The 23,414-nt window shown below is 41.4% G+C and overlaps 1 protein-coding gene across 1 annotated transcript in view; it reads right to left on the bottom strand.

Annotated features, from left to right (window-relative positions):
- ATP10A (ATPase phospholipid transporting 10A (putative)) overlaps positions 1-22,864 on the bottom strand; it is a 110,342-nt gene extending 87,478 nt beyond the window's left edge. Inside the window, exon 1 of the mRNA XM_062514949.1 lies at positions 22,422-22,864. Coding sequence (XP_062370933.1) covers positions 22,422-22,864 — 443 coding nt within the window. The remainder of the gene's footprint in view (positions 1-22,421) is intronic.
- Between the last annotated feature and the right edge of the window lie 550 nt (positions 22,865-23,414).

Here is a 23,414-nt window from a genome sequence, read left to right as displayed (position 1 = left end):
GTCAGGTCAGTTATAACAACAAAAAAAAAATCACACTATGAGAACTGTTGGAGTTCTTCTGGATCATTTTGACTGAACTACACTAGGAAGAAACCTTAAAATCAGCTAAATTGAGTAGGTAAGACAGAGTGGAAGGTGGTCCTGGGGGCAACCAGATCTGCTGTGCTCAGCTGCAAGTAGAACAGGATGTGTAACCATACTGCTGTCCCCTGCTTTATGTCACAGAGTATGTTTCTGCTGGAGGCAAGCAATTCTTTCTCTGAGCCTGAGCAAGCCCTTTTGGCTGAGAAGGCGTCAGAGTTTCCACTAATTGTGGTGGCCTGTCCACTGCTCACTAAGATAGGACCACAAACTATCCAACACCTCAATTACTACCAGCAAATAAGAAATGCTCCTTATTGTTACTAGACTGCACAGGATTAAGAAAAAAAAAATAAAAAACAAAAGAACTAAAAACAAAACCAAACAATCAGCCTCAAATAAAAAATTCTACCCTCTTTATGATACCCTGCCTCATCTATTATTTTACCTTAACTGAGTATGACATGAGGAAAACAAAAACAACCTCACTGACCTCTTCACATTTTCCAAGACTTATTTTTCTGGAGGTTTACTTGGCACATAGTTCAAAAATGAGGCGTTGAATGGAACTGCTAAATGAAGATGTCTGTCATGAACAAGCATCTCTGAAACTGTTGGTATAAACCGAGCCCTGACCAGACTGACATCCACTACAGCTATTGGCTTTGAGAGCTGTGACCTTTCAGTGATCCAGCTTTGTCCCTAATGCACTGCAACACACTTAGAATGCTCTGTTAGGAGGATAAATAAGTTTAATGAGTAGTTCCATTCTGGGAGACTGCCCCTGCCAGTATATTCTGGGTTGTGTGGTTCATTTCTTAAACTAAAATATTCTCTGGGAAAAAAAAAAGAAAAGAAAAGAAAAGAAAAAAAAAGGACAATTCTCAGCTGCAGGGTAGATACAGAAAGGTGGTTTTCCTAAATAATAAATTAGGTCAGTCTTTAAATAAGTAATCTCCTTCTGCATGGATAAATATTTGCTCCTTCCGAACTAATATTAGCTTTATGTGTCTCCCAAAAACTTCATTTTTTTCTGGTTTTCATTAGGAGTCTGGAGTCAGCCACAACATAAATTAACTAGATGGCTTCAGGGGATTAAAAAAAGGGAGCACCAAAATAACAAAAAAAACTACTTGGGCTTCTAGTTTTCAATAAAACCAACCACTCTTCATTCAGCACACAGATAAGTTATTTCCCCAACAAAAATGACAACTGGATCAAATCAACCCCAAAATTCTCCAAACAGAACTTTAACATTGAAAGGGAGGAGTTAGTATTTTAAAAAAACCCTGATAATTTACTACAAATTTAATATTAAAGAGGCCTTATCCTTCCAAAGCCCAGTGCTCCAAAAGCTGTTGTGTCAAAGATAGGTAGAGAAGCAATATTTTGAGGGTACAAGGCCCTGCTGTATACACGTGGGGCCCAGGGGGTAGGGGCAAAAAGGAGGCCAGCAAAAAATTAGCATTAGAGAGTCCAGAGGAGAGGCATGAAATTATCAGAGAAGAAAAACAGTGATTATCTTAAAATGAAAAGTTCAAGAGAAAGCTATTTCACAGTACACTGTGAATCTTAAAGATGCTTGATGGCAGAAAATTTGTCATTTTCACAAGCTGGTTGCTTTTCTGGTTTACAACAATTTTTGTTTCAAATTTCTGTTCCCTAATAATTTTAGAACCTCACAGAATCAGAGAATGATCTGGGCTGGAGGGACCTTAAAGATCATCTCGTTCCAAGCCCCTTGCCATGGGCAGGGATGCCATTCATTAAATCATGTTGCTCAGGGCCCCATCCAGCCTGGCCTTGAATGAACCTGGCCTTCATCCATAATGAAGAACAAGTTTTTTTAGTGATCATTTTGTGTTCACTAGAAAGCTTCTGGTTTCATTTTGACCTTTTAAAATTATCTAAAAGTCAATCAAAGAAATATTTCTTTTCCACTAACTGTGGTTTTATTGGGGAACAAAACAAAGCCAAGTGAATCGCTCAATTACTCCCATCAGAGTAAATTTGAGAGGAAGAGAATGGGTGTTTATCCACGAGGAGGAAAATCCTTGGGTAAGACCAAGTAAGTATAGAAGTGTCCATCAAAAAACTAAGGCTGGAAAGAATGGGATTTCTGAGGACTGGGGATGGTACAGGAAAGCGCCCTTATAGCAGTGGGTACACAGGCACCTCAAGGCACAGTGTGGTGCACTCATGAAGGAGGTTATTTGACAGGTAGCATGGACAGGGTGCCATGAGCCACATGACATGACATGTCATCTCAGCCACACAATAACAGTTTCTGAAAATGAAGACCCTGACATTATAGTGACCCCTAGACAGCCCTGGGCTTCTACTGGCAGGCCACGTTTCTGTCCTTACTGACCTCAGTAAGGCATTGACACCTATGTCTTTACATTGCCTTATTTTCCAATATGCTGAGCACTGGAGATTTTAAAATGCTCAGCTAAAAGAGCACATAGGAGCTTATCATCAGACATTGCTGCAATTCACAGCCCCTCCCTCTACAGAGCAAAGCCTAACAAAACCCTGAGGAGCGCAAAGTTGATCACTTACCCTTAAATTTTAGGACAAATGAGAATTTACTAATCTATATATATTCTTCCCTAAAACTGGGAACTATAAGAGCAAATAGGCCTGGTATCAGAAAACCTTACATACAAGAAAAGCCAAGCAAGAGAAACCTAAGACAGGTTAAGTTCTCAGTGGCTTTTATGAAAACAATTTTGAATGCAGGTTTCTTGTTCTGGAACAAGTACAAAGCTGTACTTGTTTATCCTTTCTGCTATAGAGTGTGTGCATAGCTGAAGCACAACAATCAGCTTGAGGAAACATTCCTTAAAAAAAAAAAAAAAAGGTGTAATTTTTTTATTATTCAAAAGAGGGGAGAAAAACAAACATGTAATTTCAGTATACGCCCAAGAGCTTTTTTTCCAAAAACATTTGTATTTGTTATTAGATCAGTAAGTATGCTTTGCTGGCCACATCAAAGGTCTTTAATTTATCTGTGATCAATCAGGGGTAAGCTTGTAAGAGATTTTTTTTCCCATCAACTAAAAAAAGTAGGCAGGAAAAAAAAATCCTAGACATCAAACTAATAAAATTATACATGTTCTTCGTCTCTAGCAGCTCCTTAAAAGTGATTTTGGAGAACAAAGTGGTCTGCTTTAAAATTAATTACAATTAGAAATATTTGTCATTTATTTTCCTTTCAGGAAATTCCAGCACTTTATCCCAAACTCACTGATGTCAATGAGGTTTTTCACAGAGATTTCTGCTTTGGAGCAGATCTTTGCTGCCTTCAGACTTCTGTCAAACAAGTCCCTGAACTAACCCCTATGCGCTTTTGCTAGGATGGGTGGGAATGTGCTCAGAATATCATGCACAATGTCTGACACTGCAAATTTCCCCCTACATTAATAGATGACTGGCTATTTGGCAAAATATAGTAGTGAAAAACAGAACATGTGCAAAGTAATGTGTAATCTATGGTCGTAAAACATGACAAATAGAATAATTCTCTTTAACTGTTTGCATTACTTCTGATGCTTACAATTTTACAGTGCAAAAAGAGGAAACTAATTCCACATCCATTAGGAATACTGAGATTTGTGCTATTCAGTCCCAGCAGGAAAAGCCTCTAGATTTTTTTGGGACTATTCATAATTTGGGTTGTCAATAGATTAACACTTAAATTAAGAACTTCGCTTTTGTAATCTCAACAGATACTATGCAGCTATGAAGGAGGAAAACCTCTAAAATCTTACTACTCCTTGACTTTGTACATAATGGGGATAATACTAAGTTTCTATATGACTGGTCAATTCAATTAATTAATTAACGACAAGAACTGACCTGATCAAAACTTGCTAAGTTACTCAGCGCAAGGCTTTCTGAGGGAGGCGATGAGGCAAGGAAAGAACAAAGCACATTGATAAAGACCTAAATCCAAATAAAGTTCAGACAGAAAACAACGTGCAATTTTTTCATTGTACCATTAGAATGATTTCAAAAGGATTTGCATTCAGTTGTAACCTTTAAGACAAAATTTTCTGCATCAAACAGCAAATGATGAAGAAATCTTTTAAAAAAGTTGCACCCCGTGTCTTGAAGACAACAGTTATCAGACAACAATTATCTTGATATCGCTAACTGTAATCTGTTTTCCATGGTGCACTGCCTTTATATATTTTTTGTTTTGATCAAAACATAGGTTTTTGTACCTGGTGTGCCCATCAATGTTAGCAACATGCCATGCTCCAGCATGGAGGTCTTGAAACTACATGCAAATGATTTTATTTCTAGTGACAGATCAGAAACAGGAAACTGCTAATTTGTAGGAGAATGTCCTTCAAAATTCAGGTTCTTTACACCATTTTCCCTCTTAATTAGGAATGCAGTAGTGAAATTAGGCATTTGTTGATTGTGATTCTTAGAATTACTGGGATGCCTCTGCAATCTGAAAGGTTAGAGCAGCTTTCTTTCAAAACACCTGCTGTGTTATTACTGGAAATAGTGATTTTTTACAACAATTTGCACTCCAATCACTTCCCATCCAAAGAATGTCTGACTACCAACACTCCTCAAAAATTGTAATGAGATTGAAGCATAGTGTGAAAACAAAACTTTTACAGATAGTTGGAACACTTCCATTTTCTGTTTGTTTGGCAATTTTTTTTCCCCTGAGAGAGCAATTAAGTATTCGCTGGAATAAAGAGGCTTAACTCATCACCCTTACCTGTTGAGTAAAGATCTCTCTATTTGAGGCATGCCACACAGCCCTCCTTAAAGAAAAGTCAGCTTAGGTTGTATTTATAGAATAAACTTACAGCTTCTCATGCCGAAGAAACACCAAACACCTCTTATGTTCAACACTGCCCTATCTGGAAATAAACAATTGCATGACAGAAGTAGGTGTGATAACAGAATGATTGAGTACAGGTTGGGTTTTTTCCAGTAGAATGCACTAAGTTAGATTCTATCCACTTGTTATATTTGCAATGTTCCAAAATTGCACAAAAGTGTGCTGGGGCAGCAACTCAGCTAAGATGAATCAAAATAACTGAACTGGATAGGATCAAATAAGGCGACTGTCTCGTAGTCTTTGCAGTGTACACTCCCCAAACTGGAAGCAGTTGCAAGACAAACACAAGACAGCAGGAAATTTACCCCCTTACTTGGCATAAGTGAAAGCAAAGGTTTTTGTGATTTCTCTCACTTTTTATGTGCAAGCATTTTTCTTGTGAAGTACACATCCAGCACTTTAAGGCTACTGATAAAAAGCTTGTTTTTCTCTTTCACGGAATCTATGCGTAATGCCTCCCGCATCTCCTGGGATTTGTGTAAATGCAGGTGGAAAATTACTGCTGGGTGCATTTCAGGAGATGTCCAACAGCACACAGGTTGACTGTCAGAGCTGGGAAAAGGAACAGACTTGAACACTGCTGAGTCCCTGCTTTTATGGTCCAAAGCCCTTCTATAGGTGTGGTAGGACTCAGACATGCTGACAGCTTTTGAAAGCCTGTGGTTTTTCAGTGAGAATGGTGGCAGAGGTACACAGGCAGAAAGGCTCCATCCACTAGTAACACAAGGTTGACATTGGAGGGCTTCCTTAGCACCAACAATGCAGGCTGTGTCTGGACTTGCTGCTCAGTTTGCTAGCTTCAATAACGCATGACAGGAAAAGTAAGATCTCTCCAGTGAAAAATTAGCATGACAATTGTTAGAAAAACAGCAGATGCACTAACAAAATTACAGGAGTTTTGGACAAAATTTGGCTTAAAATGGAGCACAGGATTTAGTATCAAAAAGCATCTTAGTGATTCCTGCAGTGACTTGAGAAGATCTGCACATCCCAGCTTGTATAAAGCAATAGAACAGCACTAATTAGACCTAAAACTTGCTAAAATTTAGGTTAAAACTGGTAACAAAGTTTGATATTTACAACAAACAGGGCATGGGTCTGTTATTATGATTCAATATTCTAACCATCAGAATAAAAGGAAAACACCATCCTGTTAAGACCAGCTTTATGCATGTCCACATCTACCCCCTGGTGACACAAGGTTTTTATTCCACCTTATTCAAGCTGTCCAGATGTGAGGGAGCTCATCCGTCCTACTTGCTTAGATGTCTCCATAGCAGATGGCAAGGTGGGGGAAGACACCCTTGGTGGGAAGGAATCCTTCTTTAGCAGAAGATGGAAAGGACCAACAGCTCTCTGGAGATGTCCATCTTTTTTGCCTACAATGGTGTGCAGGACTACAAGTTTAGTGGAAGTGGATGCCTAATATCCAGATAGCTAAAGACTTGCAAGAGAAATCTCATGTGGATGTAGGTGGTTTCAGAGAACACCAAGCAGCTTCAACAGTATAAACAAAAACTGGCTGGTGGATACAGAGGCTAATTTATGCTGTAAACTCACCCTTTCTGAGAATCCCAGCTTTCCCACTGAGCAAATATTCATGTGCAAGTCCTTTATTTTGCTGCATATAATTAGACAACGGTTTAGACTGGAAGGGATCTTCAAAGACAATCTAGTCCAACCTCTCAGCTGTGGGCCTTCAACTGAATCAGGTTGCTCAGAAGCCCATCCAACCTGGCTTGAACACCTCCAGGGATGGGGCATCTGCAGCTCCTCTGGGCAACCTGTCCCAGTGCCTCACCACCCTTAAAGAATCTCTTCTCAATGTCCAATCTAATCTTTGAGTTTAAAACTCTTGCATAATCCAATCCTAGGGAAGGTAAGCAAACACTGAATTTGGCTTATCGTTTCCCTCACTTATCAGCATCTTCTTCAAACAAGTTTTCCAAAACCACCCCCTCTTGTTTTCAGTCTGATAAGTGATCCTCACACCCAGGTGTCTGTGGAACTCCTCATTACCTAGAGTTAAAACCTATAACTAGGTTACAGACTATTGCATGAGAAAAGTTTCCCAACTCCTGAAATATTTTCATGATAAACCTTCTAGATACAGTTTCAGTATTACCCTTTGTGCTTGAAATATTTTTTTATTTGACCTTTGGAACAAATATTTCACAGGATTATTTGTAGCTAAGGAACGTGATGGAGAACTTGAAATATTCTCTTTTTCTGCCTGTAATTTGTTACTGTACATATGTTTTTATTCTGAATTGCACCTCTACTTCCAAAGTATTCCATCTCTACCTGCTGGCAACTGTTATTGTACAGTAACATTTCTTCTGTAAAGGCATTTCTGAAGTGGTTATTTCTGCACATGGCACTTCCAAATGTTTTGCTTTGTCTTAACTAAATGTCCACCTTTTTTTCCTGGGGTGCCTGACAATGCTCTTTAATTTTTTTTTATTTTAAGAGTTTCCATGAGGATTGTGGGTGAAGTACAATAATGATAATCCATTTACCACAGTAGTGTTGGGACTCATCTGGCCCTTACAGATGGTAGATATAGGTTTCTTTATAACTGAAACTGTAATTTTCCCATAGCCTATTTGCTACTGCATTTGAAAAGGTTGTGAAATCAGATCACTAATAAATCAAAAATCAAGGAAAAAAGCACCTAGACATTTTCACTTAAGATAGCTGATTTGAATATTGCTGAAATGAGAAAATCAAAACACTGAACTCCCATTCAGCTTTAAGGGGAATCAAATCACAACAAAGACCTCTTTCAAAAGTCCCGTCTCAAGCTGCAAAAACTCTGTGAAATAAATCACGGTTTTCCCATTTTGAGGACTATGACTTTGAGACACAGAAAGGTCCTGCAACTTGCATTTTGAAGACCTGAGTGGAGACCTTGTGACTCCCTGTAAGTGGCTTTAAGATTCGATACTGTCCTCTTTCCTAAAATGATACCAAATTCTTTCAGCAATTCAGCAAGACACTAGACCAAATAAATAAAGGAAAAAAGGGGCAGGAGGGAACACATCTCTTGCACAAATGGGTTATTTAAAAGTGTTCTGGGTGAACAGGAAGCACATCTTCATTCACTGATGCTCTCAAAGCTCTGACTTGTGGGGAGGATACAGCTTGCCTTGGGACTGCTGATTTTCACATATAGGTGATGTTCTCACCTTGCTGCATGGGAAGTTCACGTGCTTTTGAGGTGAAACTAGTTTGTCATGTTATAGAAAAGTGCCTATCAAAAAAGAAACCAATGGTTGTATGTAAATCAAAACTCCAGAGGTCTACTTTATTCCCAGGGCTCATTTCAAGACCCAGTTACAAAGCAAGAAGAATTAGTTTTACTCATATTAGAGGCTGGAACCACACTTGTCTTTTACTTATTTTTTAGCTTAACACCAGTCTTAAGTGGCTTTGTAATAATCAAATTTTGCATACTTTTCTTCAACTTCCATAGCTGATCTCTGCAGTAATAACTAAAAAGCCACTGTTCTTTTATCTTACAGACACAATGTTTTGTCCAAGGCAGCTGGGAAGAAGCATTCTGTTTGTGAGAACATGTAAGCAGAAAATAAACTCAAGAATTCTGATGCAAAAAATAACTTGTTTTGGCAAGTTCAAGAATTTTGTGCGTGTGTATCTGCAAGGTGTTGGTGGCAAAGCTAATTTCTACTTCACCCTAAATGCTGTAGAAGAATAACCAAAACATAATACAACCACCCCCCCCCTCCCCCCAAATAGCAGTGCTTGCCAAGTGGTGGAAAAACAAAAGGAAACAAACCTACCGGTAGCAAAAAATATTTACTTCCCAACATCTAAAATTGTTTTGGGCATTAGAAAACATTTAGGAAAATGCCTTTTAAAAAATTACTGAAGTGTTATTTTAATAACTTGAAACAGGAGAGAAACAGTGCTACTGATGCATGAAGTTTGGCTCTGTTCTTCCTTCTCCTAGCAGGCTGAATTAAGGACTGCCAGTATCAACCTTGCAGACTGATCTCTTTGTTAACCATTAGCCCTCTCTGTGCCAAGAGTTCAAAACACAACTTCAGAAGTAAAGTGCCTCTCTCGGAAATGTAAAACCAGGACCAAAAGTTTGAGCTGGCCAAAGAATAATCTCAGGACATCACAAAAATGCTGGATTTCCAGTTTCTTGGCTGTTGTGTTTTGCCTATTTTCAGTACCATGAAAACACTGGTTATTCTAGCCATCAGTTTCTGGACTCTGAAGGCCTGCTGAAAAAGATCTATCTGCTATTTTATCATGGCTCACCAAAAATGGCTGCTGTCTATTGCCCAGAGATTTCTTGATACAGCTATGCAAAAAGACACCTGTCCCACCATACAAACTGCTAACTTGTTATGTGTTAAGCCACATTTTCTCTTGACAAGACATCAAAGCTGTCACCCTAGCCATTTTCTCACGTACCTACCCTGTCGTAATGCACCCAAACTGATGTTTACAAAATACCCTCTGCTTCTTACGGAGAAACAGCTATGACTCCACTTATATCCATTTAAAGACTTCTTAAATGCCCAATCATATACTGAATACTTTCTCAGTCCAAGGACTGCTGATTTCATGGTGTATACACATATCCAGCTGTAAATATTGTAACCTCAGTATTTCTTCTTGACTGGTGTATGTAAACCAGACTCAGAGAGTCTTCTGAGGTGCAAAATTATCTTGAAACTCGAGTTGGAGACTTCTGAACCAAGTGCTGTACAGCGACCTTTCCAAGCAGTGTGACTGTGCCAAGGCATTACGTGCCTCACGCTGTCAATCCCTACTGAGCAGTTCATAGATGCTCATCAGAGCCATCCTGTGCAGGGCTGTGCCCACACCAACACAGCAGCCTGCTGCAGCACCCTGCAGGGAGGAGAATGACTGTGCCTCTGAGTCCCCCACACAAATCACCAGGGACTGCACTTACAACAGAGCCAGATGCACACAGACGTCAAGTATGAAAGCTAGTGATGCTTAAGGACATGGGAGGTGATCCTGTCAATCATAAGGAAGGTCTGACTTGCAAAAAGCGTCTTATTTCTGAAAGCCAGGTGAAAACTCACGGCTCAAATAGAGTTCTCCTGCAGACTTCTTGTAAGGCAAACATTACTCTGGAACATGAACTGCCTACACTGCTGTGAGGCATGCAGGCTACTTTTTGAAGCTTTGTAGAATTCCTAAGAATGTTGTGCTCCCTTCCTAAGAATTTAACATCAGCTTTTCCACTTAAGTTCTCAGTAAAAATGAATTGAGATGGCAGAAATATGATAGAAGGATAACAACTTGCAGTAGCACTTGCTTGAAAGTACTTGCAGAAGCACACCTACTTTACTTGAATATCTCTAATCTTATATGCAGTTTGTTTCACTTGCTTTTTAACCCTTAATCATGAGTCTCCCGATAATCTGATCTGTGCTGATGCAGCAAATCACACTTATTATTTATAGGTATCTTAAAAAAAAGAAGAGCGTTTTGACAGGATTTTATTTCATACAATTTACTTTCTGATCCAAAGTTATTAGGGAAACAGTGCTGCAGTGCTGCCAGAATTATGGTTTACTATCCATTCACAGTTAAACTGAAATAAACCCCCAATTTAAGCAGAGTCATGTAATTTGTATATTCATTTACTGAATAAATTTTTTTATTGGGTTTTATCAATAAATGAGGAGGGTGCAGGGTTGCCCCCACCAGCTGTGCCCCATCCACACAGAGAAAATATTAGTCATGTGAACTTGGCTGTGTTTGAGCTGAAAAACCCTGCTAAGAGACAGGACAGCTGTAATGACCCAAATTGCTTCCAGAGCAGCAAGCACCTCTGCATGGGGCTCTGAGGGTGTTGAGGTGCACCAGCTGGGAGAGCTGTGACTCCTGCTGAACGTGTGCTGCATAAACACACCTTTCACAGCTGAGAGTTTTAAGAACTGGCATTCATGTAACCAACTGCATAGTTGGTTTTTTAAAGTCACGCCTTAAAAAACTAAACAAACCTCTTTTTCTGGCTTTTGTCTCTTATTTGAGTTACACTTAGGCAAAAGCATGCAAAGACTAAGCCTTCTAAATACCTGATGCATATTGCACACAACCTTAGAGCTCCCATTAACCATGTACAGGTGTGGAGCACAGTAATAAAAGTTACAGAAAACACTGACTGGGAACCTCTCCTTCACAGACTGTGAAGGAGACTATTTTCATATTGTCTATGCTCTCGGTGGAATGAACTGCTGTGGAATCTGACTGGAACTCATGAGTTACAAGAACAGATCAGAAAGGAGCTAGACATCAGTGAGGACACATCCCAGAGATGTCCTGGGCAGCTGGAATGTATGTTCAGTAACTGGAAAAATAAGAACTGTGCTCCCAAATGCTCAGCAATCAGGTTTGCATCTAATTTGAATACTGCTCAAATGGCTGGAACAATGGATCACAGGTCTTAACCACTTCTGTATCTACATTTGGTTGTCTTTCTATACTTCCCACTAGTGGTAAACAGTATTTTTTTTTTTTTGTAGTTTTCTTGCTTAAAACATTTTGGTAGGGTGCAGCACCATCAACTCAGACATGCTTTCTGCAAATGCAAATCATGGTTAAAAAAATAAAAGAAAAAAACCAACCAATCAAACAAACCCACTCAAACTTGAAAACCTTTCTAGAAGTTGCCAGATCGGACAGCTGAAGGGAATGTTATTATGACTAAGGGGATGGATCCCATGCACAAAACAACTATTTCTAGTGATAAAGCATAAAGGTTAAACAACTGAGGACAAGACTGCCAGATGTAAAATGGAAAGTTTCCAATTTAAGAGCAGCAGAGGAAGAACATGAATTAATATGGAAGGACCAAATTAGCATTATAAAAATCCTCTGAGCCAAACCAAATGCCATTGAAAATAAACTCAGGAACTCTCCCCCTTTTCTGCTCCCTGCATTCCAAGGAGGACTGAATTTAGAATAACCATAGGGAATTTTAGAGAAATCTTACACTTAAATGCAAAGCAAAGGCTTTAAAAGCTAGAGACTGTATGTGCTTCAAAAACACTATTAATCATGCTAGATTCTTCTTCAGTACTGCTGTTTAAAAGGAAATAAGTACTTTGGACATAAGTTTTCTCATTCGTATTATCTTTAGTGACATTGGTAAAGATCAGGCTGATTCTTCAGCAGTTTTGAAACTGGGGTACTAAATTATAATTCCTACCTCTTTATTAACTGGAAGAAAAAACATATGCACACACAAAACCAGCAAAATAAAAGCCACTTTAACAACCAAACACTTCGCAAGCACAAAAGAAATCCATTGGTTGTTGGGTTTCCAACCTAGACTACGTTTCAGTGCTAGCTTCATTAGCTCTACATGCAGAGATACACTGTCAGTCTGGGGGTCCTGCACTGCAGTATTTTTTGCAGAAGGCTCTTACAGTAACACACACATTTTTCTGGCATGTGCTGGCAGCTATCAGTCCAGTGTGGCATTCCTCAAATTGAAGATACATCATGGATTGTTCAGTTCATAAAAGATTATTACAGACTTAAAACTGGATTCTTGGAACATGGATGTAGCAGATTATATGTCAGCACTACTAGACTGATGGTTGACTCAGCTGTGGTACACCTTTTCTGTTGAGCTTGAATTTTAGGAATTCAGGCTCTTGCTATCAGGATCTGACAGCAAGAGGGGCTTCTACACACAGCCTGGATCCACAACAAGCAGACATTGAGGGAACTGCACTGAAAATAAATGAGATCTATATGTAAGAAAAACCTCATAGAATTCAGTAGATTTAAGCCTAAAAGGATCAGGATGAGCTGAGTGCCAAATGCTGCAATTAGATGAACAGATTTCAGGATTCTGAAGATAGCAAACAGTGGTATGATGTCTTAAGCTGCTGCACTTCTTATATGGCTACATGATATAACTGCAAGAGCCTATGGTCTCATAGGGAAGGATGCTAAAATTCCAGCATAGAAACTGGTAACCACAGGTAAATCATCAGTGCTCAAAATTTGCAAAATAATTTCACCAGTGATTCCTCTGATTCAATCCCTGATCACCTAGCAACACCACCTGCAACATCTGAACCTACTGGGCAAAACCCAGAAGTCCTATCTGATATTTATGAGACACCTCTTTCATTCTTCTAACATCCATGATTATGTCAAACACACAACAGCCCCTCTGCATTTTAGACACACAGTTTGCAAAGTGGTTTTAGTTGACCTAATATTTAGGTACCTCCAGGGAAGCAGAAGAGAGAACAAGGAACCTTTTTGCTTATGTTTCAATACCCATCTCCAAAAGCTGCATCTGAGGTCAAAGAACAAATAAGATGCCCAAAATACCAAGATTCCCTACATTACAAGGACAGTCTGCAAAACTCCATAGAAATGCAAACATAATCATTAACGAAGAAAGTTATTTATTGACAACTAATCTCTTATATTGTTTCTCAACACTGCAATAGATGATATAAATGAATTACACAAGTATGAACAATAAGTTAATGGCTCTTGCCGAAGGCAGAATGTGGCAGGAGATTAAACACTGAGCACTTGGTTATCCCTTTCACCTGATAGGTGAATGTACTCGTATCTGTGACTCTCAAAAAATAGTTCTTAAATTAATCATTAAGTATATTGAGTAGGATAAGCTACTTACTCTTCTACAGTCAAAAAATCATAGGGAGTGTTAATTGACAGGAAGTAAAATCTACCCCCTCTAAGTTTACTAATGGGATTCATCTCACCTGAACTTAGCTGTGTAAGTGACCATTTAGTTCAGCTTCACCTGCATCATCACTGGAGAGAGGTAAGGACCTCTTGATTCCAACTTACCTAAGCTAAGTGTCTCAAATAAGCTGGACAGATTCTTCCCTTCCTCCCCCAAACCATTCAGCGCTCTCCACTGATTTTAGCACAGGTGTAGATGATTTGGTCAGACTGGAAATGTACCTTGTAGCTAAAAGACATGTGAAATAAATCTCACCCCATGTTCCAGAAAGAATATTGCATATTTCTTTGGGAAAGACCCTTGTCAGGTCAGAGAGAACCTAATTAGCATGTAAGAGGGTTTCTTGCAAGGGAGCAACAATCACTGGCTCACTAATGTTTATAGGGAAAGCAACTATTTGCAGAAGAGTCAAGATACAAATCAGTGGATTTGTTGGGAGACAGGTATGCCAGTCCATGCTTCTCTGATAGAACTGGAACATAGGACTGTGAAGGAAGGAAGATCTACAGGCTCTCAAATATGCAGATAAATCCAATATATGTCATTGTTCTGGTAAATGGTGTAAGATCAAGCTTTAGCTTCACAGCTCTGCAGTCATACAGCAAGGAGAACCTGAGAATGAGAGCATGGGACTCCTAAAAAGGGAGAAAAAGAAAATACGAGAACCATACAAACCTCCAAATGTAAGTGTAGGCCCACGCAAAAATAATGAACTACAACTGTGGGATCTAACTTAAATGGATTATACTTGATTTCTTATAATCTACTTTCACCCAAAATAGATTACATCTTTCCAACATAGTTAATGAACTTCCTGCATCTATAAGGGTTTGGCTGCTAATCTGCCTGCTAAAATGTCAAACTTTGTTCACTGGCAAATTTTCTGAGGCATCTTATTCCATGTCTAGATATTGAGAACATTCTCACAGATGCATTAAGGTGACTGCTGTTCCGACCTTCCTGTGTTGGTGTCAATATTTTGGGAGATTTCAGAAGAACTTGTCCAGTGACTCGCTAGTGAACACACAAAATCAGCTAACATGGCCAAAACAGGCATATTCAGGTTGCTACTGGAAGGTGGGAAAGTGAACAGACAGGAACTGAGGATATAGGTATATGGCTATGAGACCCAGGAAAAGCCCAGGAAGCATAAGATAATATGCAAAGATAAAAGACCTATGCTTACAGAAGATGTCACTTCACAGTGGACCTTCTCTTTTTATTCAAAAAGTCCAAACTAAAACCTCCATGGGAAATACAGAAAAGCTAAATATTCTGCAATAGTGTTCACATCTTCAGTGTTGATGTATCAGCACAGACATATAAGAACTGAAGTCACTTGTCAGTCAAGGAGTTAAACTCTTCCTTGAAGTAGGTCAGTATTTCCAGACAACCAGAACATAAAACAAGTGACCTCCATGCCTGTTAAAACAAATCTCCAGCAGAGTCTGGGTTTATGAGATGACTGGGCTTGATGCAAATGTTGGCCACTGAACTGAAGAGAGTGGCCTACTTGTCACTCTTGAGAAATTGTGGTCAGACAAGAATAAAACTCTAACAAAATAGTACTGGAGATGGCAGAAGTTTCCCAGCCTTGAAAATGCATGCCTTGTCAGTTCAGGACTGTCCTTTAACCAATGTGGCCTGAAGGAAGTGGGCTGACCATGGCAGAGATATTCACCTGCAAAACAGAGTTAAAATATTCCTCCTGTTGGAGCAAAGAACTAGATGGTAGTTTGCCAGCTTCAAAGGGTTAGTTTATTCCCAACAGCCCATAGAACAGAATACCCTATTAGCTGGGTGGCTAGCCTGTTGTGGATAGGCTGTGTATTCCTGAAAGAGTGAAAAAGAGAAAGATGTTCCTCACATACGACAGGCACTATAAGCTCTTACTTTGAAGCCCCCTCACTCCCACTTCCTGTACACACAGCAAAGATTAAACCAATTCACTCAGAAACATGCACGTCATCTCCAACTAAATCTGAGGTTTGCTTTATCTGATTTTTCAGAATCAAAGATACATTTGGAAATGTAAATTTTCTCAGTTGATCTCGATATTAGGGCTATTCAAGCTCCTCCTTTGCATTTCTTCTCCCCTGCACACCACCACTAGCAGCCACTTAGGAGAAGCTATAAGCTAGCATCTTTCACAAGTATGTACTGTGGTTGAATTTTGGCAGTGAGGCAACTTTTGTGTTTGATGTGCAAAGAGGAAGCTTCTGCCTGTGACTACACAAATCTACCCATGAGAGGCAAATATCCTGGTTTTTAGCAGGCTCCTCACTTCATGCCATTCACTGAAATGCACTCTCCCTGGCCCAGTGCATGGTGAATCTGTCTTGCTTCCACATTTTGGTGAGACCAAGTGAGGCAGTGCTGGTGGGTACAAATCAAGTTTCTGCTGTGGATCTCTTCTGGGTGCAAACATGATTGGCTGCTGCCACAGCCACATTAGTGACAGCTCCCAAAGTGAGAACACTTAGGCTGAAGGTAAGTCATGGAAACTGGTTCACCTCCACAACTACGTGAAGTGAAACAAACTGTTCTGCTTTTCATGAACTTAATTGCTTTCAATATATACAATTGCTAAAACCAAGCCTGCACAGTAAAAATCCTGCAAACTGGGTGTAATCCTGAAACTGTGCATTTGGCTTCCCAGTTGCATTGGCGTTACTGTGCCCATACACAAAAGCACCACATTCCCAAAAGGTCTTGTGCTGCAGGAAAAGAGGAAAGGTACCCCTGAGACTGCTCTTGCACAGAGTGACTATCCCTTAAATTGGAAGCATGCTGGAATACACAGCAGGGAGATGTGGCACTTGGACTTCTGGTGCGGCATCAAGGTAAGCAACCTGCTCATCTGTGAGGGTTGTGTAAGCCTGCGGGAGGTACCTGCAAAAATCCTGCCCAGTGACAGGGACCCTCTTTCTGCAATTAGTACTTCTGGAGGACTGATCTGCTCATGAGAGGAATGTCCTAGCTAAGTTATGCATGCTAGCTAGTAAACAGTTCCATAAATATTGTTTTTTGCATGGCTGTCATGGCTTTCAATTCTGGTTTTCAGTTCTGCTGACTACGTGACATAGGGAAGGTAGAATCACAATACCAGGCAGAGCTGAACAGTACAAGCAATTCTTTACTCTTGTGTGCTTTCTTTGGAAATACGCTCTGACAGAATCAAATAGAGCTGTTATTCTTTTGGCCACCTCTAACAATAATCATGGTCTCAAGTTAATAAAGAAACAAAAAAGCAAGGAGATCTGCACACAAGGTGGCCACCTATAATTCTGGGCTATGGTCTGCTTAGCACAAGAGATTATAGTGTCTCTCCTCAGGGAAGCATGTAACAGCAAAAATTCATTTGGGGACATCACCAGGTCTTTCAGTGGAGATTAACAGCATCTTCTTTTGCAGTCAGCCAGAGATATGTGAAACAGCCTACAATGGCCCTCATGACATTCTATACAAATGAAAGAGCTTAGGAACAAGAGTCAAGCATTTTTCTTTTCCAATAAAGAAGCTCAGGCACTTAGAAAATTTACCCTACGCCGAACAGCAAATAAACTGCATACATACAGTTGGACAGAGAGATGGGTTCTCCTGTGCATTCCAGCTGGCTGCATCTCAGAAGATTAGCACAGACATCCCTTGCTACTTGGATAAACTATACCACAGAAAGAAAACTGCCACCTGTTAGTCTAGGGGAGGAGCCTCTACTACATTGCTCACTGAGTTTACTCGCTGTCATCCTGGCTCAAACTGAAGTGAAGGACCAAGACAGTAAAATGAACAGAGATGCATCTTTCTGAAACTCAAGGAAGGAACACTGAGTTCACCAACAGATTCAGACCACTACTTCCTGCTTTCAGCTCTTTGTGCACCAAATCACTCACAGTGGAAACTGAGTAATCCCAGGTAGTTTCCTTTTGAATCACATCCAGTGACATCTGTGTTCTGGAAGGGGGACAAGCTTGTTTCTTCCAGTGAGAAATGTCTTACCAAGCAGCATGTTCTGGGACAAGAAGCTGCTCTTGACTATAGTAGTAGTGGGAGATATTCACAACCTAATTTCTCAGAGACTGGTGTTGCCAACAAAATAAGGCACCTAATAAGTGAAGTGGTTGTAAGCAAGTCATCATCTGGCTATTTTCGAGGCCATGAGTGGGATCTACTGTGCCTTTGTGAGGATTTGGTAATACTGCTGTATCTTTTTCCTCCAAGGCTAGAATTGCTTTCTCAGGTGGGTTGACAAAGGGAAGAAGGAAGCTTATTTTTGAAATTATAGGAAATGTTGGCTGCATCAAACTCTCTTCTCTCTGCCCCTTCAGTTTTGCAGAAAGAAATTAACATTTAATGTAAAACAGCCTCCTTTGATAGTTGAGTGCCCCATTAAACATTTTCCACACCTCAGGGGTGACAAGTATCCAGTCATAAATTGCAATTTGTTATGGAATTTCTAAGTCACAGGTTGACACAAGCAGCAGTTATCACCCTCTGAGCAGTATGCACAGGCATTACACTCTTAAGCAATAGTCTCGGACACAACAACAGTTAAGAGAGTAGATTTAAAAAGTAAAGCCCTTTGGTTTTGAACATATGGCTCATAGAAAAATGTTAGCAGATATTATTCCACCAGCACAGCCCTGAGACAGTAATAAAATGTAATTCCCTGATGGACAAGTACCATTATTTCTCGTGATTGTAGTTATCACTATTCATTTTCTATTTACATGTCATGTAAACATATACCATATTTCAGCACAATGAAATCAAAGCTTCTGGCCCCATGACAAATTTAGTTCTATCAAATACTTAACAATGGACATTTACATGTGCCATCCACAGATGATCCACTCCAATGAGAGCCAGTGAGCACTGGAGGACACCAATTGCAAAGAAAAAGTCACCCTTCCATCCTCCCAAATCCAAGATAGTAACACAGATTTAACTGCTAGGATTGCAAATTTATAATGTCCAGTCTTCAACCTCAATCCCTGGGTGATAGAAATGAGGAAGGGGAACAAAGAGAGGAGACTAAGGTAATGACAGGTTTCCAAAAACAATTTTCTGCAGGCTAGGCTCTAATGCCTTTGTAACTTCCCTCCATTTAAATCAAATAAGAGTTTTGGCTGTCATCCAGCATTCCCAGCTTAAGCACCTGTACAGAATTGAAATTCTAGGTGACCTGTGAAGCTGTGCTCCTAAAGTAAGTGCCTCATTTCCTCTGTATTGCCATATGAGAGAGGTGCCCTAAAGGCCTCTGCAGAGGCCCTACTTACTCCTCTTGGCTAAGAAATGTTCCTCAAGACTCTGCCTGCTCTTACAGACAGACCTGCAAAGTCCATCACAGAGCAACACAAGTCTTGAATTCGCCTGTGTGCTTCACTCCCCAACATAAGCTGCCAATTCAAACTCAACAGCTTCTTTCAATTTATTCAAAGAATGAGGTCTTTTCCCTTTCCATCTGACTCTAAAAAGCAATATTCTTCTGAGGTACTTTCCACTCTCCACAAAATCCAGGATTTCTAAATGCAAACTGTATCCTGTCAAAACAAGCTTCATCTCTCTTCAACTTCTTACTTTAGGTTGCATCATCCTTTGCTATTTTGTTGTCTTGTGTTGCCAACTCTGAGCCACAGAGTTATTGATTCCGCAGTGGCTCCATGAGAATGGGTCATCCGAATCCACTGGGCAGGCAGGAGGAAGAAGGCCAGAAAGCCAACCTGTCAAACAGTCAGCATAGCAGAAGAACAGACTTCTCCCCCAGACCAGTTCTTGACACGATTGCCTGTGTAGGCTGTGCCATAGCACCAGGCAGTGGACACTGCTGCAGTAGTGTAGAACCTCCTCTTGAGGAGCCCCCCTCGACTCTGCCTACCCCTGCATTCTCTCTGCCCTGTAGCTTTTGCATCACTAAATAATGCTTGTATTTAACAGAGGAAGGGTAGTTCAGCAGCCAGGAAAGCATATAGGGATTATACATAAAATAGATACATGACAGAACACACAATACCCAACTTGAATCTTTACTTGGTCACTAAACAACATGGAACATGAGACAGAGGGCTTTTCTCTACTACTGAAGCAAAAGTCCCTGTCTCCTATTGCTGACTGTTAAAATTCAATGTTATTTTGCTATAGTGTGTTAGAATGCTGTAGCAGAAAGGCCTCTTTCCAAAATGTGAACAACTGACCAGCAAGAGAAGAGCTACTGCTCCCTGACAGTCCTAGGGGACCAAAGGACTGCAGCAATGTTCATTAACCTACAGCAGCAGCATTTCTATCGAGGACAACATTTGCATCAAAGTCTGCCACTACCACAAGAAAGTGGCAAGTAGGGGGAGGGAGAGACTAGTTTGCTCAAAAGGTAGTAAAACTGATAAGGGATCAGCATTAAATCCATGTGAGGAGAAAGCTGTCATTTACTACTTCCTTATGTGACATGCTTCAACATTTTTCCAGAAACAAAGAGACTAAGGAAACAAAGTATAAGTCAGGATCAATCCCTTGTGTTTCTCCTGGCATGACACCTCTCTAAGAAAACAGCTATTCTGAATTCACGCCCAGCAACTTCAATGACCTTCATACAAATCTCTCAATCTTAGTACCCCGTCATTCGAGTTAGCAAGAATCTTAGCTCTTGTCTGCAGAAGTAGCAAGTTTCTAGTCCCATCTCGCTCACTGGAGCTAGAGGGTGTTTAAAAATGTGACTTGGTGAGGTTAAAAAAAAGCTACAAAAGAAGGAAAAGTGGGCAGATTAAAAACATGTGAGCAAATTACTTTAACCGCATGTTTTTGTTGTATTTTTAATTGTGGGAGGGAAGCTTTCCCTAGGGACTGCAGGAAGGTGAAAATAGGCCAGCTGCTGCTGGGGACCAGACTTCTGCTGCAGGCTGTAAGTACACATCATTCAGCTCTGCATCCATCAGAAAGCTGTGTCTGAATAGGTGACAGAGCTCTCACACTTCCATGTTTACTGCCCCACAGGGATTTGGCCAACACGTGCCTTTGATGCCAATTGAAAGGAAAACCACTCCCAAATTAATCTGCCTAAGTGTCACTCAGCAGCAATCTAAACTCGGCAGTAAAAGGAACAATTCTGACTTTGCATGTGACAAGCACAGGCATGACAAAGGGTAGTGCACTTAGCTGGGACTCACAAAAGACCACAAGTGATATTAACAACAAAGGTACACCTTTTCTCTTAGTCATGTCTTTTTTTTGGCAGCAGAGAGGGATATGGAAAATTGCTAGGGAAAAAGCACTCCAGAATTAATATCCTAGTAGTGGTATTTATTAATATTTTGAACATCTGCACCAGGCACTTAGTGCTTTTCAACCTAGGAGACACAAGAGCTTATTTCTAAACCGATTTTTTTTTTTAAAAGGATGGTTAATCTAACCATCCTTATTAACACTGTTTTACTTCCTCCATGAATAACCCCTCACAAGACCTCCTGAAATCTACCTTTCCCAACACCAGAAGTGTTCAGAGCTCTACAGGCAAGGCACTAGGCACAGGTAAGCAATAATTATGTGCATGACTTGTCTGGGTCGTTTTTGGTTTAGTTTACAGAAATAAGGCCCTTTTACTCATGCATCCATATCTACTGGCAGAGGAATATCCCTGGGTGAGAATTTTTACATGATATCAGTTTGTGAAATAACAAGCTGAGTCGGCTGATGTTGGAAATGCAGCCTTTTCCGAGTTCTTTTCCAGTGTATTTTTTTCCTCATGCCTTTCTTGCAATAGGAGAATTGCTCTCTGTCTTATGCTTACGTCAGCCCAGAAGACCCTCCCAGACAGTCCGTGGAATCAGAGTTTGTTTCTTGGCACGTGTTTCATTTCTTTTAGACTTAGAAGCATCAGAAATGAAACTAAAATCTGCTTTCTCAGAAAATATATTCTTCTCACTCCCAAGGAAACCTTAGCCTTAGACTACTAGGAGATGACAGGCACTCTGAGGAAAGCAAAACAAAAATTTTGTAAAGCTGGCTTCTAAGCACATAAATGTTGATGCAAAAGTCATTTCAGTCTGATTTACAAACACCAAGACAGTGCTGTAAACGTATTGCCCAGATCATTAGAAAAACTAATTCTGTGAGACATAAATGACCTAATGCTCCATCACAAGCACTAGGAAATAGCAAAGTCACAGGGAATGATGACACTTGGGATGATAAATAAAAAACATTCACTTAAAAGTAAACGTTCAATGGAAAGATTGGTTCATTCTTTAGAAAGGCAAAGTTTGGGCTTGCTAATTTCACATCATGAACCATCACATGCGCTTCAGAAACCTCTGGCCTCTATCCTTCCTTCACTCATTGAAGAGTTAATAGATTTAAAGATTGTGTGAGTTCTCATATTATTGTAATGAAATGATAATGAATGTCTGAAACTATACACGAGTGTAATTTACTGCACATCCTGGGAAGTGTTTGCATGAAGTGATTTACTGCAGGACCCCACCCGTCAGAGCGGATTCACTTTCACCTGTAGGTACAGGACTGTACGAACTCCCGCAGTTCTGAGTTAAGTTCCAGTTCCATGGGCAACTGGAAGTTTCTTTGCACTTGAAGTAGAAACGAAAGCCCTCTACAATGGACCTGCTCAGATCTCTGTGTCCTCACCTCCGCCATCCTGAGTCCTGGTGCCAGGCGGGACCCCAGTGCTGTCTGCCACCGTGTCCCCTGCCCTCACCCGCCCGGTCTCACCTGCTGTACACCAGGCACTCCATGTGGTTGATCTCCTTGTCGGAGCGGTAGCGGCTGTAATCCTCCCAGAGGTCCTTGATGGCCGTGACAGCCAAGATGAAGAGCACGGGGGCCAAGGCCAGCTCCGGCTGGAAGGCATTGACGGCCGGCACGAAATTTAGGAGGGAGATGAACACAAAGTAGACATTGGCCAGGCGGTGGAACTGCTCAAAGAGGTTCTTGGGCAGGAAGGACAACGCCGTGTACTTGGTGGTCTTCAGCTGGTTGCAGGCCAGGACCGTCCTCTTGGACTTCTCCGGCTCGGCCTCAGGTAACAGCAGGCTGGAGCGCACCAGCCGCGTCTTACTCTCCTTCCTCCTCCTCCGCCTCCCCTTCCTCTGCCTCTCCTTCCCCTCCGGCAGCACCTGGGGTGCTCCCTCTCCTCCTGCCGTGCCCTGGGACATCGCCGCCGCCCCGGAGTCCTCGCCCGGGCAGCGCGGGCAGCTCCCAGGGGCAGGCACTGTCCTAAGTTATCATCCTCCGCCGCCCGCCACGGCTCCCTTTCCTCTTCCCCTCCGGGGGCGGGCGGGGGGAGGAGGGCTCTCTCAAACCCGCTCCTAGCCGCTCTGCCGGGACCTCTCTCGCTTTCTCCTCCTCCTCCTGGCCGGGGAGGGGACGTGGGCAGGCGGGGAGCGGAGCCCTCCTCCCGCGGGCCTCTCCCCGTCCCGGCCGCGGGGGATGCGGGGCCGGCGTCCCGCGGGAGGGCCGGGGGAGCGGGAAACGGGAGCGGCCTTTCCGCACACAGCCTGCCCCGGCCCGGCCCGGCCCGCGGACCCGGCGGGACACTGTCGGCGGCTTTTGACTCTGAGCTACGTGTGGGACGGGGGAAGAGGTTCGAGCGGGTAAAGAGAAAATTCCCACTGAAGCGTCGGCGCTGCGCACTGGCCTTTATCCACGGTGCCCCGGCAGCAGCTGGTGGGAGTTTTTGCCAGCTGACTCACAGCGAAACGCTGC

The sequence above is a fragment of the Cinclus cinclus genome, chromosome 2, assembly GCF_963662255.1.
Source record: "Cinclus cinclus chromosome 2, bCinCin1.1, whole genome shotgun sequence".
Taxonomy (NCBI): Eukaryota; Metazoa; Chordata; class Aves; order Passeriformes; family Cinclidae; genus Cinclus; species Cinclus cinclus.
Note: the sequence above shows the minus strand (reverse complement) of the source record. Positions and strands in the feature narration are given on the sequence as shown.